The sequence below is a fragment of the Echinops telfairi genome, unplaced genomic scaffold, assembly GCF_000313985.2.
Source record: "Echinops telfairi isolate 266 unplaced genomic scaffold, ASM31398v2 ScPeMD7_7469;HRSCAF=8507_1, whole genome shotgun sequence".
Classification (NCBI taxonomy): domain Eukaryota; kingdom Metazoa; phylum Chordata; class Mammalia; order Afrosoricida; family Tenrecidae; genus Echinops; species Echinops telfairi.
In genome coordinates, this window is record NW_022111373.1 from 18,738,582 (window position 1) to 18,756,358 (window position 17,777).

General features: G+C 40.0%; 1 protein-coding gene across 2 annotated transcripts in view; it reads left to right on the top strand.

The window, feature by feature from the left end:
- The first annotated feature begins 13 nt into the window (after positions 1–13).
- Positions 14–17,777, top strand: part of CEP120 (centrosomal protein 120) — an 86,737-nt gene continuing 68,973 nt past the window's right edge. Inside the window, exons 1-5 of one of the 2 annotated variants that reach the window (XM_004696580.4) lie at positions 14–97; positions 7,710–7,866; positions 10,214–10,328; positions 11,736–11,877; positions 14,630–14,778. In XM_004696580.4, the coding sequence (XP_004696637.1) occupies positions 49–97; positions 7,710–7,866; positions 10,214–10,328; positions 11,736–11,877; positions 14,630–14,778 (612 nt within the window). In that variant the 5' untranslated portion in view covers positions 14–48. Of the gene's footprint in view, positions 98–7,709; positions 7,867–10,213; positions 10,329–11,018; positions 11,028–11,735; positions 11,878–14,629; positions 14,779–17,777 lie in introns of those variants that run through there. The other variant, XM_045285303.1, reaches the window with a different exon arrangement.

Below are 17,777 nucleotides of genomic sequence, written 5' to 3' on the forward strand. Positions count from 1 at the left end.
GCCCCTCTTCCTCCAGCAGACCCCGCCTGCGGGCCGGAGGCCGCGACCATGGTCTCCAAGTCCGACCAGCTGCTCATCGTTGTGTCCATCCTGGAAGGTGAGCGGCTCCGGGCCGGCTTTTGCAGCTTCCGCTGCCTGGATTTTCAAAAAGAATTTTTTGAATTTCAAAAAGTAGGACCGAGGCGTTGTTCACCTTAGAAGCCAGCCCTGTCAGCTTTGCTTCGGTGGCCCCCCAAGACTTGTTCGAACTTGTACGTGGTGAGGTCGGTCAGATTTTTCAATCTCCCAGGGGGGTAGTAGGAGCCCTAGCAGGGAATAGGTGATGTTTAACGTGACTAGCCGCAGCCCCAGAGAAGCTGGAAAAAACGATTTCCAGCAGAAACGGCGTGCCGTGAGCGCCAGAAAGCCCGTTTTCTTCAGCGGTTGTACTGTTGGTAAGAACTTCGCTTTTGACTTGCATACTTGCTGCTTGCAATTTCAGAAAGCCGTGCCCTTTACGCGCCTTATGGAGGACTGAGAATCTAAGTCTTAGATGATTGCAAAGGCTAAGCGGGTCTCGTATGCCTAGTTTGAAGTCCCTGTATGGTCACTGAGTGACATTCGTTTCCGGAGGACTGAGCCGGCCCAGTACTGGGCATATTAGAATAGAGACCTTGGTTCTAAAAGCGAGGGTGTAGCGTGGGGAATGTGTCAACATGTAACTCATCAGGACCAGAGAGGAAGGAGTCGCTCCCTCTAGGGCAGTTGAGGATGTTTGAGCAGAGGAAGTGGCATTTCAGGAAGATGTTAGAGGGGAAAAGGCTGTTTCATTCAAAAGGATGAGCAAACATATTTAAGGCTTGCTCTGAGATTGTTAAATTCGTTGTGCTGGGGAGTAGGTGGCAGGAACGTGGAGGGCATTGAACCTGATTGGTACATTGAGGAAAGTTTATAAAAAGCAGCAGTCTTCATTTTTGGCCAAGCCAGCGGCAGGATTGGACCTTTTTCTCGAATGACACTGCATTCTGTGGAAGTTTGACCCTGTTTGGAGGAAGGCCCAGGTTGCATGGGTGTTTTACACTCTAACTGAAAAAGTGGGTTGTTCGCACTCATTCAGTAGGGAGTGCAGGGAGTGCAAGAGAGACCCAGGGATCCGAAAAAATCTAGATTGTGGCCAAGAAGTTCTTGGGGAGCAGCGGTACCCTGTAAGGAATGGGGTCGCCTTGAGTTAGAATCAACCCTAAGGCAATAGGCTTTTGGTATGCTTGCTTGACATCTTTTGTACGGGCGGAAGATACATTGTATACACATTTTTTTGAGTTTTTGTAAAAATTGGAACTTAAGGCCAGAAGCTGTAGAGAGTCAAGAGGGCAGGTATTTTAACTAGTTGTTTTTTAAACATGACCCTGGCAACTCCTTAGCATTTGATGAACAAACCTGTGGATTGGAATTGTGCCCCTTCCTGTGAGGGAAGAGAAATATAAAGCACTCTCCCTTCAAGAACCTAGAGAGTCTGTTCAGGGAGGTGAAATTCAAGTGCAGGAAGCAGTAGATTCTGACCTTAGGTTGTCGTGTCAGCTGCTGCCCAGTTGGTTCTGACCCATAGTTACCCTATGTGCAACAGACCGAAGCACCGCCTGGTCCGGTGCCATCCTCACGTGTGCATATGCCTGAGTCCATGTTGCAGCCACCGTGTCAGTCTTGTGACATCATATGGTATTAAAAGCAGAAGCTATGGACAGCAAACAGGTTTTGGCGTAGCATGGAGATGGGGACTGAAGTGCCTTGTGTGATAGATAAGCTTCGGATAGGTGGGGATTAAAGGAAAGTCATTCCATCCATTGGGCATCTGAAGCCATTGTGGGACTGAGTACTGAGGCTGGGATAAGGAAGATGTCATGGAGCAGGGAAGAGGTGAACAGGATGACCAGGGGAGAAATGAAAACACCGGACTCACTGCATCGATTCAATTCCCACGGATAGTGACCCTGAAGGACAGAATAGAGTTGCTCCTGTGCATTTCTGAGGCTGTGAAATCATTACGGGAGCCAAAAGCCTCATCTTTCCCCAGACAAGCAACTATAGACCTTGGTGGTGAGTTTGAACTATAGACCTTGAGTTTAGCAATCCAATGCATAACCTACTGTGGCCACCAGGGTTCCTTGATTGGGGAGAAGAGGGTGAATATTTAGGATTATCATGGCAAGAAATAACAGTAAGTCTGTAGAGGTAGAGTAAGGAAGTAGCCCTGATGGTGTAGTGGTTAAGCACTCAGCTGAAAACCAAACCAAAAGTCAGCTGTTCAAACCCACCAGCTGCTAGCTGAAGAAACATGTGGCAGTTTGTTGTGTAAAGACTACAGCCTTGGCAGTTCCTTAGGGAATTCTATTCTGTCCTCTAGGGTCTCTACATCAGAATCAGCTTGACAGGTTTGTCTTGTGATTTGTTTTGGGCTTTTTTTTTTTTTTGCTAGAGTAAATAAGTCTTAGATTGTTGAATGCTAGTCCAAGGAATTTAGACTTAATGTCTTGAGAAACAGTGAGGCAACACTGCATTGTTGTTGTTATGTTTTTTTGCATTGTTGTTTTTGTTGGAACTATTGAGTTGGTTCCAACCCTTAGCAACCCTGTGCACAACAGAATGAAACACTACCCAGTCCTGCGCCGGCCTCCGAGTATTCCTATGTGAGCCCATGGTGCACCCACTGCGTCAGTCCGTGTCATTGAGGGCCGTCCACTCCACCATGCATGATGTCGTTCTTGAGAGACTGGTCTCTCCTGACAATATGTCCAAAGTCTGTAAGATGAGTCTCCTTATCCTTGCCTGTAAGGAGTGCTGCAGCCCCACTTCTTCCAAGACAGCTCTGTTTGTCCTTTTTAATTTGTGGTACTTTCAGTAATGTTCTCCAGCTCCACAATTCTTTTGTTTTCTTTATTCAGTGTTCCACTTTCCCATGCATAGGTGAGGGAAAATACCATGGATTGGGTCAAGTGCAATTCAAATTGGGGAGTATTATTTCACAAGGTTAGTTTACTAGTAGTGTGTGTATGCCAAAAAATAATAATAAATAAATAAAATTAGAGCCAGGACTGTCAGTTAGAGCTTGTTACCATAAACAAACATTTAAAATGGGCATGCTATGCCTTCAAACGGTTTCTTCTCTATGTTTGCATTTCTATTTATTGTAACTACCGATGCGTGAAGCTAAGAGTGTGGGAGTCAACCTGCATTATTTCTTCACCCCCAGTTTCCAAATGGTCGCCAAGTATTGGTAATTTTATTTTCTAAACAATGAAAACCGATTGCTGATGTGTAATTCTGACTCTGAACCTAAAGGGCAGTATAACTGCCCCAAGAAGGTTCTAAGACCGTAAATCTTTATAGAAGCAGACTGCCATCTTTCTCCAGTGGATTGACCAGTGGATTCAAACTGCTGACCTTCCTCTTCTCAGCCAAGTGCTTAACCACTGTGCCACCAGGGCCCATTTTCTGAATAATGTTGTTAGGATCAATCTATTTGGTTCCGATTCTGAGCGATCCTACATACAACAGAGTCAAACACTATTCTGTCCTGTGCAAACCTCACAATTGTGTCTACATTTAAGCCCATTGGTATAGGTTTATCTTGTAAATTCAATTCTTCCTCGTTTTCATTTGACTTTTACCAAAGCCAATGTCCTCCAGGGATTGGTCCCTCTGATAACATGCCCCAAAGTATGTGAGATGACGTCTCACTGTCCCCACTTTAAGGAGCATTCTGGCCCGTACCTCTTGCAACCTAAACTTGTTTGTTCTTCTGGCTTTGATCTATTCAGTATTCCTGGCTAGCTCCATAATTCAAAAGCATCTATTTTTTTTGTCTTCCTTATTCATTGGCCAGGAGTTGTATGCATATGCGGCAATTAAAAGTAACATTTGAGTTAGGCTCATCTTAGTCCTCAAAGTGTAATCTTTTTTAAAGAAGTCCTTTGCAGCGGGTTTACTCAATGCAATGTATCTTTTAATTTTTTTGACAGCTGCATGTGGGTTTTGTTTGTGGAGCCAAGTAAAATGAAGTTCTTTATAACTTCAGTCCTTTCTCTTATTACAATTTGCTTACTGGTGTAGTTGTGAATATTTTTGTTTCTTTATGTTGAGGTATCCCAGGAACCGTGGTGGTCTAGTGGCTAAACATTGGGCTGTGAACCACAAGGTCAGCAGTTCGAAACCATCAAGCTGCTCTGTGGCCGAAAGATGAGGCAGTTCTGCCCTGTGCTATAGGGTCACTGTGAGTCAGTGCCCACTCAGTGGCATTGAGTTTGAGTTTTGAGATGTTGAGGTACGCCCTATACTGAAGACTGCTCTTTGATCTTCACTGATCAGTATTTCAAGCCTACTTTCAACCCGCAGGGCTTGTATCACCTACATACCGCAGGTTGCTATGATCTTTCTCCAACCTGATTCTGCATTTTTCCTGTAGCCCAGTTTCTTGGAACATTTGCTAAGCATGCATTTTGAATAAGTATGGTGAAAGAGTACAACTTGACACACTCCTTTCCTGATTTTAAGCCACTTGGTGCCCTGTTATTCTCTGCGGTTTCTGCATGAACTCAGTGAAGTGTTCTGCAATTCCCAATCTTGGCAATATTACCTGTAGTGTGTTATGATCCACACAGTCAAATGCTTTTTATATAGTCAGTAAAACACAAGTAAACATCTTTCTGGTATTCCCTATTTTCAGCTAATTTCCATCTGATGTCAGTAATGATACCCTTTATACCAAGCCCTCTTCTAAACCCAGCTTGAGTTTTTGGCAGTTCCCTGTTGAAGTACTGGCATGGCTATGTTTGACTTAGTTTCAACAAAATTTTACTTGCTTATGATACTAATGATATTATTTAATTTCTGCATCTGTTGGATCACCTTTCTTCTGAATAAGTACAAATATGAATCTTTTCCCATCATTTGGCCAGGTAGCTGTCTTACAAATTTCTTGGTAGGAACAAACAAGCACTACTAGTGTTGCTTCCATTTACTGAAACATTTCTGTTGGTGTTCCATAAATTCTGGGAGCATGCGTGCAAGTCAGTACTAGTGGTTCTCGATCATACGCTAACTCCTGAAATGTTTGAGTGTTAACCAATTCATTTTGGTCATTCGTGTATTTCTTCTTTTTATTTTGATGCTTCCTGCATCTGTCAACATTTTCCCCATAGAATTCTTCAGCGTTGTAACTCTAGGATTGAGTTTTTTCATTACATTTCTTTCAGCTAGAGAAATACCGAGTGTGTTCTTCCAGTTTGGTTTTCTAACTTAAAAGATCTTTATATACTTCATTAGAATACTTTAACTTTTCTTCTCTAGCCACCCTTTGAAACCTATTGTTCAATTGTTTTACTCATCATGTCTCCCTTTTATGTGCAACCAACGGCATAGGGGCCATATGGGACAGTCTCTGGTGTCCCTATTGCCACGAGGCAGGGTTCATCTTGCCTCCATGCTCCATCCTTCTTTACCTGTCATGACTCTGCTATACTAGAGTCAGTGATTTGCTGCAGTGGCCACACAGAACTCACCTATAAGACTGTGAAGGGGGTTTATTAGGGAAGTTGATAGGTTACCACAAGTCAGGATCAGCAAATAGCAAGCATACAGCATTGATCCACAGCAACGCCTCTCCCTAGCCAGCAGCCAAGTTTCTCTGGTCTTAAGCCTTTCATCCACATTTGTGGATGTTGTTGCTCTCCCTCATAGTATGTTGCCAGTGTGTTGCTCTCCCTCATAGTCCTACAGTCCTGGGTCAGATGAGAAGGTAATGCTCCCCATGGTCTTGGTGCTGCTCCGGAGTCTCAAATCACAGTGCCTGCTGCATCTAACGACGGCAGCCTCCAGCCGCTTCAGACAGAGATCTTAGACTTGTTCATGCAAATGGTCCTGGTGTAGTTCTGTGTCCCAGATGGCTCTTTTACACTGAGTAATGGCTTTCATGGGAGTGAAAGGATGGTGTCTTAAGTCACACCCTTGAGTACAGTAGTCTTAAAGGTGCCCCCAACAAAACCCCCATGGAAACAGAGGGTGTCACACCCTTTACTAAAGTCAGGTCTTAATCTCACCAGAATCCTGTCTACTAGCCAGAGCACTGGTGGCACAGTGCTTAATGAGTTGGGCTACTAACAGAGCAAGGTCAGCAGTTCAAAACCACCAGCTGCTCTGAAGGAGAAAGCGGAGGCTTTGTCTTTCTGCAAAGAGTTACAGTCTTTAAACAGTTTTATTTATATAGTTCATTATAGTACAGAACATCTTCTAAGATGGGATTATAGTCACAGGCATAGAGCCCAGAATTAATACATCACAAAAGGAGCGATGGCTAGAAGGGCCATATTAATTGACTACATCTCATTGGTTAGCGATTTGGTGTTCAAGAGTAAGATTCAGAATCTTTTTTGACATCCATTTTGACCTTTTTTCCTTTGTGCTTTTTTAATGGCTTTCTTCATAAATGATGTTCTTGATGTCATCCCACAACTCTTCTGTTTTTCGGTCAATAATGTTCAGGGCAACAAATCTGTTACTAAGTTTCAGGTGGGGTAGGGTCAAAGTCATACTTGGACTATCATGGACTTGTTTTGATTTTCTTCAGCTTCCACGTGCATTTGCATTTGAGCAGTTGATGCTCTGTTTGGCTGATGATACTTCATCATTTCTTCGACAGATATAGTAAATTTGATTCCTGTACATTCCGTCTGGTGTGGTACATATATATAGGGACCATTTATGTAATTAAAAACAGTATTTGCTATGAGAAGTTGTTGGTCTTAACAATTTTATCATCTCTCCAACTTCATCTCTACCATCAAGGCCATTATTTTCCAACTACCAGACCTTCCTCTTTGTTTCCAATTTTTGCATTCCAATGCCCAGTAATTGTCAATGTATCTTGATGCATGTTTGATTGGTTTCAGACAACAGAAGTTTGTAAAAATCTTCCATGTCTTCATCTGATTGATGTGTAAATTTGAATGCTAGTAGTGTGTTTTTGGATAGAATGTAATGTAAAATAAGTCAACCACCCTTAAAATGTCAAATTCAAAAACATGAAAGGTGTTCAAAAATGTTGTAGGAAAATTCTGCTTTTGTTAGTGTTGACTAGAGAAACATTCATAGACACTCGTGTGTAAGAGAGAACTTTATATCAAGGAGGAATTGTACATTAAGAAAACATCCCAGCCCAGTCCAGATCAAGTCCATAAGCCCTATATTATCCCATATGTCAATACTAGTCCATAAATTCCTCTTTAGAATCACACAACCAGGCAATGATGTTGAATGCAGGAAGATCACAGGCCAGTGGTTGGAAGATCTTTTGGATCCAGTGGTATTGGAAGCTTCTCATTGTTGGCATGAGTCTTCACATGGCCCCTCAAGTTCCAGGGCTCTGGCAATATCAGTGTACCTCCATGTAACTTGTCAGCAGAAAGATGAAGCCGAGAGCATCTCCCACCTCCAGGGAGGAATACAGAAGTTCCCAGAATTCTCAGGAGAAGGCCATGCCCACAAGGAGGCATTACTGACAATGGCCTGATTGACAGGCTAGACTCCACTCCTTCACAAGTTGACAGATTATGTAACTGCCACACTGCTGTATTTTAATTGTTTTTACACAAACTTTTTGAAGCCCCCCCTCATTAAAGAAATAACCCCAGTAGACTTGTATGCAGCTCCAATGAACTTGTGTAGTTTTATTCTTCCAGGTCGCCATTTCCCTAAACGTCCAAAGCATATGCTGGTAGTAGAAGCAAAGTTTGATGGCGAGCAGCTGGCTACGGATCCTGTGGACCATACTGACCAGCCAGAATTTGCTACTGAATTGGCATGGGAAATTGACAGAAAAGCGCTTCATCAGCACAGGTGATTGAACTTTCCTTTGTAAATAATTTTTTCTGTTTTGTTGAGAGTATACACAGTAAAGACATATACCAATCCAAGTGTCTACATGGACATTTGGGGATGTTGATTGTAGTCTTCAGAGTTGTATGACCCTTCTCCACCCGATTTAAAAAAACAATTTTTAAAAATTAAAAGATCATTTTATTGGGGGCTTTTCCAGCTCTTATAACAATCGTACATGAGTTGTATCAAGCACATTTGTACACATGTTGCCATCATTATTTTTTAAGCACTTACTTTCCATTTGTGTCGTTGGTATCAGTCTTTTTTACTCTCTCACCCTCCTGGCTCCTTGATAAGTTATAAATTATTGTTATTTTCATATATTACACTGACTGCTGTTTCCCTTCCCCCATGGTTTCTGTTGTTTGTATCCCTGATTTGCTGCGTTGTGTGTCCCCCTGATTTGCTGCGTTGTGTGACTATTATATTAAACTGGCATCTAGTTTATCCTCCCTTTTTTCAGATTGTTGTAAATTTTTGTACGTCTTATGACGTCAAATGAATAATAATGAGATTACATTTTTAATCTACTGGGAACTTTCTTAAACACTGTGCTTCAATAACTCACTCAAACTTCAGAACAAACCCATGAAATGGGTACTATTATTTTCCAGCAGAACAGATGAGGAAACTGAGGCATGAGGTCCTAGCTCTAAAGCCTAAGATGCCTTTTGTGTGTGACTGATACTGTTTCTTTTATTGAGTTTAAATCCTTTCTTTATGTTCATATTGGTACTCAAGGGTGGCTGACTTTTTTTTTTATATACTAATGCGTGGACGGATACATTTTATAAGTACTATAGGAATGCCTACTTAATATTAAATATACTTTGGAGTTTACTCTAATTTCTGATTCACTTTTTGTATACTTTACCTAGTTTGTCAAGGCAAGATAGAAAGATCTATGAAAAGTTCTAAAATTATAAAAAATGAGCATATTAGAATTTAAAAACTTTTATAAATATAGTTTTAGATATTTCAACACTTTATCAGTAGGTAAAACAGGTTTCAGTTTATAGCATTTTATCTTTGACCTCTTGTGACAAGAAATCAGCATTGATAATCTTTCATTTAAAAAAGTTAAGGAAATATATTTCCTTCTTGGGAAACATGTAATCCCTTCCATACTTAAAACTTTTCCAGCAGCAAACATAAAAATCAAGAATTTTTTAAAAGAAAGAAGTTGGAAATTTATTTTTCAGTTGTTGGATTAGTGCATGGCTTTAGTTGAAAGGATAGTGCATTCTTAGAGAAACAGAAATTTGGTATTTCTTTCTGGGACATCTAGAATGAGCACTGAGAGTAAGTAGCTCTGTGCGCGGTCAGTGTCTGCACTGCGGGTTGTGCTTACACGTACACTAGTGCCCAGAGGAACACTCAGGTTGTTGTTGACTAAGAGAGTAGCATAGATAAATCGACTATGTGATGATTTTGTGTCCTGCTAACTCCAGTAGAGAAAATTGATGGAAGGATCTAATGGATTCACCGTCTTGTAAACCTCCACAGAGGTCCCAAACTGAAAAAGAGCCTGTGCTAAACCAGTCAATAGTGTGCTTATAAAACACTGTCACCCGGTACAGTAAATTATTTCTAGATTAAATTGTAATCCTTTATAATCTCATGATATTTGATTCCTAAATTTATTTTGGTTTTAGAGCTATAAAAAGAGCTCTGTGTGCTGTATGTGTATTTATAGTTTTATATGTTGGTAACAGTATAAGAAAGGAGCTCTGGTGGCATAGTGGGTTAGTTACAAATTGTGCTGCTAATTACAGGGTTAGTAGTTCCAAACCCATTCCAAATCCATTCTGAACGATGCGGCTTTCTGCTCCTGTCAAGAGTTTCAGCCTTGGAAAGCCATGAGGGCGATTCTACCTTGTCTTGTAGAGTCGTCATGAGTCGGAGTGGACTCGATGGCAATGAGTATTAGTTGCGTTTGAACAGTGTAAGAATACTTATTTAAAATCAAGTCCCAGGATTCGTGATAGATTTTGTCTTTAAAAGGGTTCTGTATATTACAGAAGTTTGAGAAGCATTACCCTTAATGATAGCCTCCTATACAAGAGTGATTAAAATTTTTGCATGCTTTATATTTTCCTCAGTGGTTGTATATCATTTATATTCCTCAGGTGAAGAGTTTTTCAGAAAATATAAAGTGAGAATAGCTTATCTAACAGAATGACAATCAACTTGATAGTAGCAGGCACTTGAAAAGGCTAATGCAAAGCAATTCAATAATAAGCAATGTAAAAATTCAATATTGAAAAATAATAAATCTATTTAATATATCTCAATATTTTGTCAGGTTACAACGTACTCCTATCAAACTCCAGTGTTTTGCCTTGGATCCATTATCTTCAGCCAAGGAAACCATAGGTTACATTGTTCTGGATTTAAGAACTGCTCAAGAAACAAAGCAGGTATTGCCCTTTCAGGTATTTTGTTAATGATTGCTAGTTGATTGTTTTCAGGAGAGATCAGATTTTTGAGAACAAACTAACATGGAATACTGGATCTGACGGATCATGGGCTTAAGCTCAAATGGCAGTTCCAGTGTTTTATGAGTTCAGTTGAAAACATCCACACTTTTTAATCCTTCCTCTAATCTAGAAGTATGCTCCTGAGAGGGAGCCCTGGTTGGTGGTCCTGTTGTGGAAGTGTTGGGCTGCTAACCACAGATGGAGCCGACTGCTTCTGTAGAGTTACAAGACTTCGGAAATGCTGTACAGGGTTGCCGTGAGGTGCCATCAGCTGCCGGGCAGTTCGTTTGGTTTTTCGGATCTTTCTCAAAGAAAATTCTCTCTAATCTCACACCTGTGTTCATGCTGTTGTTGCTTCAAGTTCAACATGTTCAATTCCTGAGGGTTTCTTTCAGAAGAAAGGAGTACTCCCTTTGCTGCATGGTCCCTACTGTTCTTCCAATTCTGTAAGCTAGAAATAGGGAACTCCTCCTTGAAACCCCCCTTTCCTACTGTCCAGTTGTTTTAGTTATTCTGCCATTTACTTCTCTGCGTTTTCACAGCTCCCACTCTCCTAAATCATTTCCACCTTGGCTATCACTGTAGCTTCTAACTGGTCCCTGTTTTCTTCTTTTCCAAGCCCCAACATAAGAAGTTAAAGTGAGTGAGTTTACTGATGCACATTTGTTCTGTGTACGTATTTCTTCATCCTCAACAAAAGAAAACCACATTGTCCTGAATGTCTTCCCATTACCCCAGGGATGAGAATCAAGTTTTCACCATGGCCTGTTAAGTCCGATCTGACTTGTGTCCGCTAGCCAGCTGTGTCATGATATTTCATTCCGTGATGAGGCCTTTATGTTCTCACATCAATCAAGTGCATGGTTTATTATCCAAAACTTTACCATGAGCCCTTTCCTTTAATATTTTGTTACTCTTTTATTACCCTAAGCTCTACCTATTTTGATACACAGTAGAACAAGTTGGAAATGTATTGGGCAGGATCAGTAGGGATTAGGGAAACTAAAAATTGGTAAATTTTTGTTGTTATTTAAGGAATGAAGTGAGATTGAAGATTTAGGCCAAAGGTAGAAATAAATATATTTAATTTTCCCCTTAATTGTACACCTGTTGAAGCATAGAAATGTAAGCAAGAAAGATAATCTGAATTTATATTTAGTTTTTTCAAAGGGAAATTAAATTGAAGACTTCCTAAGCAAGATTAATGTGTGTGCGGGAAATGCGGGCTCAGTGGTGGGTGGTGGTGTTGATAATTTAAAAGAGAAGAAAGTACTAAGCAGTGATATATAAAAGATATTTCCCAATTTTCTCCTTTATTAACTATTAAAGTATGTTGTTTTTTTCTAGGCACCAAAATGGTACCAGCTGCTGAGTAACAAATACACCAAGTTCAAGTCTGAAATACAGATAAGCATTTCTTTGGAAACTGACACAAAGGCACCTGCTGATGCTTTCAAGGCAAAAGGAGCACCCCCCCGCGATGGGAAAGGTTTGTGCATCTCCTCCAAGTGCTTCGCTTGCGAAGTTTCATGTTTCAACGAGAACTTCAGCAAGCGGGGCTGCTGGGCATCCGAGAAATAGTTTGACTTTGTTAGTCATGTAAAACTGGTTGCTCTTAGCCCTTGTTTGCATCTTAGAAGCAAGAGTGTTTCTCTAAATTCATAAAATGAAGAATAATTCTATTTTGTTTTAAAAAATTGACATTTAGGAACATTTTTGTCTCAAAATGCGTATAGGAAAGTCTATCATGTTTAGACTGTTCTTTGTTTATTAACTGTAGTTTTAACAAAACCTGTGGACTCTTTAAAATTTTTTGTCTTTCACTTTTCCCTTGGATACAATGATGAACCAAGATGGTCTCTAGTCCTGGCCCACTTGACTATGTTAGGATTACACCTCCTGTGCCCTCTGTGGACATTTCTTTTGTGTGGAGAAGATACATTTCTTTTAGAAATAAAAAACATCCTCAGATAGGAGGAAATATTGAAATTTAAATGACAATATTGGTACTATATTATGTTTTCGTTTAATTTAAAGTAATGCCCTATAATTAGATGTAAAATTTATAATGCTCATTCTAAATTGGGCATAATGGAAAAGGCTTCAAAAAGTTCAAAGGAAATGGAATTAACAGGTAATGGAATTTTTCCACAAACTTTGAAGTCCCTTGAATATTCTTAGATCAGAAGAGTGAATTTATAAAATCTGTGTCTTATGCTTTTTAATATTGAAAATTGCCTTTTAGAGTGAGATTTTAGAAACGATAGCTCAGAATTTTAACAGAAGCTGTTTTTCCTTCAACTTCTCTGGCCGTCTTTTCAGTATTATGGAGAGTTCATCTTATTCTATTCTGTATTGTGCCCCGGGTGATATTATCTATTCCCTTAACTTCTGTTTTCGCTCTTGTTCCTAAGACTAGGCCTTCTCATGCAGACATCATCTGCTTCCTGGGCATCTTCATTTGACTCTCTTGTCAAAGCTAAAACCAAAGTCACTGGCATGGAATCACTTCTGAGTCAGAGGGATCCTGCAGGACAGACTAGAGCTGTCCTTGAGGGTTTCCAAGGCCGTAAGTCTTTGCAGGACCAGAAAGCCTCATCTTTTCCCCATGGAACTCAATGTGCCACCAGGGTTAACCACATACTCAGAGACGGGAAATCTGAATATCTGAGATATGTTTGGCCAAGATGTGATAAGTAAGAACTTCAAAATCACATTCCAGAGCCTTTGTTATTTTGTTGTTGTTAAAAATTTGTTTACCATTTTTCCTATTGTGAAATACCCTCCAACTTATTATATAGTTGGAGGGATAAAGAATTTTTTCCCCCTGTACCATTTGAGATTAATTTGTCTTCCTAAAATACCTTAAGAGAGGGCATTGGTGCTCCAGTAATAGCACTCTTACCTTCCGTGAGGATAAACCAAAGTATCTAGTTTACAATGAGATATAACATTCAATGTTCATGCTTCTGTATTCTCTGTCAGCCTGAAAGCATTGTTGAATCTTCAGTAGTTCCAAACCACTAGGAGCTCCTCAGGAGAAAGATGGGGCTTTCTACTCCCTTAAAGAGTTGCAGTCTCAGAAACTAAACAGGGGCTGTTTTACCCTTACCTACAGGGTTTCTATGAGTCGGCTTGACTCAATGGCAGTGAATTCGGTTTTATTGATGTACTTAATGAATCAGATAGTGTGGTCAGTACTTTACTTTCATTATTTAATTTAATCTCAGCAGCCCTGTAAGAAGTCCTGTAGAAGACAAAATAGAGACCAAAGGAGGTTGTGTAATTTCCCCCACTCCACTAGTGAATGACAGATGTGTGTTTGGAAGTTAGGTCTCTGTGCCACGTCAGTCTGTATTCAACCATTACAACATTTTCAGGCATGCTCCAGTTAGTATGTTATTTGTTTTAGAAGACTTCCCAGAAGAGGGCTAGCTTGGTTTTAGGATCTGCTGTATTAGTCCGTACTTACCAATGTGGGGAGTGACTTCTTAACACTGGATAGGGTCTGCCGTTTTAGTTGTGTGCATGTGAGTGTGCTTGGCCGATTTGAACAACCTTTGTCCCTCAGTCTTTTCACTCTGAGCTTACTTGGTTATATTGATTTCTCACAATTGTTTTATGATATCCTCTTATTAGAAAGCTATCCAAATATTTCAACCCCAAATTCTAGAATAACCATTAGGATCAGACCTTTGTGATCCCCCATCCTCGTGTTTTCATATCCATCCACCCTCTGGGCAAACCTGTCTGTTTCTGCTCTCCAGCCACATAGTGTGCTTTTGTGCTTATTAAATGCCTTTTATGTGGTTTATTAAGAGTTATCACGTTTTAATATAAATTTGTCTTAGAATTCCACTCTCACATAAAAAGAGAAAATGTTGATTAGATGGGCGTGCTATGGAGAGTGTGACGAAATTAAAGGACACTAGTAAGATGACTCCAAACTCAAATGACTTCAAATTGATTCCAACTCAGTAATTGTAGGACAGAATAGAGTTGTCTTTGCGGGTTTGCAACACAAATCTCTGTGGGAGTAGAAAGCGTCCTCTTTTTCCTGCAGAGCAGCTGGTACCTTCAAACTGTTGACCAAATGTGTAACGTACTATGCCACCCTGGCTCCTTAAGATAATATCTCTGAAAACTGCTAAGCAAATGGAAATGTATGATTAGCTTTTAAAAACCTCTTGTGATGGATTATGTTAAAGTGCACACGTTAAATTACATTTTATTGTGTTAAGTACCTGCTGGCCTGTCTGGATTTGACCCCAAGGACCTTGTGGCAGTGCTGAACGAGGAGGGAGGCTACCATCAGATTGGATCAGCAGAGTGTTGTACTGACTCCTTCATTATGTCAGTGACCATAGCATTTGCTACCCAGCTGGAGCAGGTGAGACATTTACTTCTTAATGATTTATGACGAATTTGAAAATGATTTTTTTTAAAGTTTCCTTTGAAGCATTAAAAAGATTAGTAAGCAGCCCTTTTCACTTTTTAAAAATGTTTTGTTTTTCATACCAGAAAGCAGTTTCATGTAAGGGAGAAAAAGAACCAAAAAACATATTTGGATGATCTTGATGAAATAGTAGTTATAGAGTAAATAAACTCTATTAGCCTCTATTAGCCTCTAAGTGTTGTTGTCTGTGGAATTGTGAGTACTGACACAAAAAGGAATTGGTTTTTAGAGTCTTGCGTAACTAACTTTTTGGAGAAATTTACAATGTTGGGAGCATGCTATCCAGGTGATTACTTTAATGGTTGTAGGTCTAGTATTAGGTTTTTACCTTATTGATAAGCTAACAAGGTTGCCTGTTATTATTTCGTGAAGACTAGCAAAAAAGGTAAATATTCTTGGGTTGGAGACAGAGAACTCTATTATTCTTGGTATGGCAAAGAAAGAGTAATAGAAATTTCCTTCACTTCTCCCTAAAATCCAAGTCCCGTGGGGGCTACACAGAGGCACCCCATGGTTGCTTTTATGTAGTGGGCGTGTTGCAGCTCTGGAACACTGGACTGGGGGAGTCCAACACTTTCATTAGCAGTAAGCAGGCCTGGTCTTTGTCCTGGAGGGCATGTTACCAGCTGCTTAAAATCCCTGGGGATTGACTGGGTAAAAGGAAAATCTGGGCCTCAGAGTCTTGGCACACTCAGCACGAATGTGCAGGGAAACTCGTGGCCCACGGCGATTCATTCATCCATCGCTCACAAGTCAATTCCAACTCTGAGTGACACCACAGGGCTGAGTACCACTGCCACAGAGAGTTTCCAAGGCTACAAGTCTTGACCACAGCAGCCTGCCGCATTCTTTTCCTGTGCAATGGCTGGTAGTTTCGAACCACTGACCTTTCAGCTAGCAGCTGAGCATTTAACTGTGCATCCAGGGCTTCTTTGGCAGATAATTAGGGACTTCAATTTTACTTGACTTGCCAGATTAATCTCTTAAAGAATTTTCTCAGGAAATGTTAATTTGTTCTACTAAATTTGCGCCTCCCAGCAAGAGCACTTTTTATATATGTGCTTTTTGAGCAGCTTTGCTCTCCTCCTTTGAAAGTTGGTATTATTATTCCCGTATTACCCTTGATATATTGACTCAATGGCAGTGAGGTTGGTTTATGGATGTGCCCTCAGTTTTGTCCATCAATGACCTATTTTCCTGCTCTTCACTGAGTCCTGTCTGTAGAAGTCGTAGCTTAATATGCCGTTTGATTTAGGTAAAGGCAGCTGTCCACTCTATTTTATTTATTAACCACAGTGGAACACTGCCATCTATACTTCTGCTAATGAAGCAATCCTGTTTTGTTTTTTTAATGTACTTTTAACATTCTTGCAAAACATTTTAAATTGCTGTTTTCTTTTTAATACTTTTTGTCTCCCAGGAAGAGGAGTGGCATAATTATTAATATGTTGCTGTCACTTACTGGGTTTTCTGTGCAATAGGTTTGCTGCTAAATATTTTGCATATATGACATTTAGTCCTATAATAACTTTAGGGGATTATTGCTTCTATTTTATAGATGAAGAAAGTGAGTCTTAGAGAGGTTATAGCTAATATGGGGCCCAAGTATTTCTAACCTCATGATCATGTTCCACACTAACTACTCTTTCTGTAGTATGCTCCATTGCCTCTGGTTGTGTTTAGAATAAGATAGATTTGAGTTGGAATCTCATTTCAATACTTATTACCCCTTTACATTTGGCATTTCCCTTAACCTTTTCAAGGTTTGATTTTTTTTTGTCTCTGTTGATACTGCTGACTTTGCAGATGTGAATGGGGAATGAGATAACATAAGGAAGTAAGGCATCCAATTTTTAGCTTCTATGTGAACAACTAAGAAGCCCTGGTAGTCTATTGAGTTATTCATTGGGCTGCTAACTGTGAGGTTAGCAGTTCAAAACCACTAGCTGTTCCATGGGCAAAAGAAGAGGCTTTGTACTCCCATACCTATAAAGAGTTACAGTCTCAGAAACCCACAGGGGCAGTTTCAGTTTTCCCGAACTCTGGTGATGTAGTGGTTACAAGTTGAGCTGTACACCATAAAGTTGAAATCACCTGCCCTCTGCAGGAGAGAGAGTGCACAAGCTCGCAAACTCACAGGAGCTGTTCTACCCTGCCCTAGACTCGCTTTGAATTGGCATCAACTCAGTGGCAGTGAGCTTGGTGTTTTCTAGAGCTACTGTGAGTCAACTCCATGGCAGTGAGGTGGAGGAGGGGTGGGGGTGGGCGTTGTTATGTGAGACATTACACTTGTATGGCAAAGGTTTATTATGACAATTGACCCATTGGGTTTTAATTCAAATGAATACTGTATTGGCTAATACAAGGTGACTTGTTGGGATACATTTTTTGTGGTAGGCTCTTTGCTATCTTCATTAAAAATTAAAGTAAGTGGGCCATCTGTCTCTTGATACTGTTTATTACTTCTTATTTGCTGTTTTCAATTCTTTACAGACAAGCCAAAGATTTAAAAAAAAATTCTCCACTTAATTTTTATTCTCAGTCAAGTCAGAGGCAGTGTGGGAAAACATCTATAATAAGTAAGCAAACAAAAAACACACATCTTCCAATGCAAAATGCTGACTGGTGGCATACTTTGAACTTATAGTGTGGAGGAGTGAGCTTGAAATAAGACAGTGTAGTAATAACCCTGATTTCTCTCTCTCTTTAATATTGAGAATGAAGGATAAAAGCCCCGAGTCCCAGGACTATGACTATTAAAAGAATTATGCCCAATAATGGGAATTATTTATGTTAAATGTACTATGAGACACATAAAGTTATCTTTATTTCTTGAAACATTTATTGTTTTTCTTATTGTGGAAGAAAATAAAGAAAATGAAATCCCTTTGAATTAGACTCCTCAAAAATAATACAGAACAGCTAAAAAACTT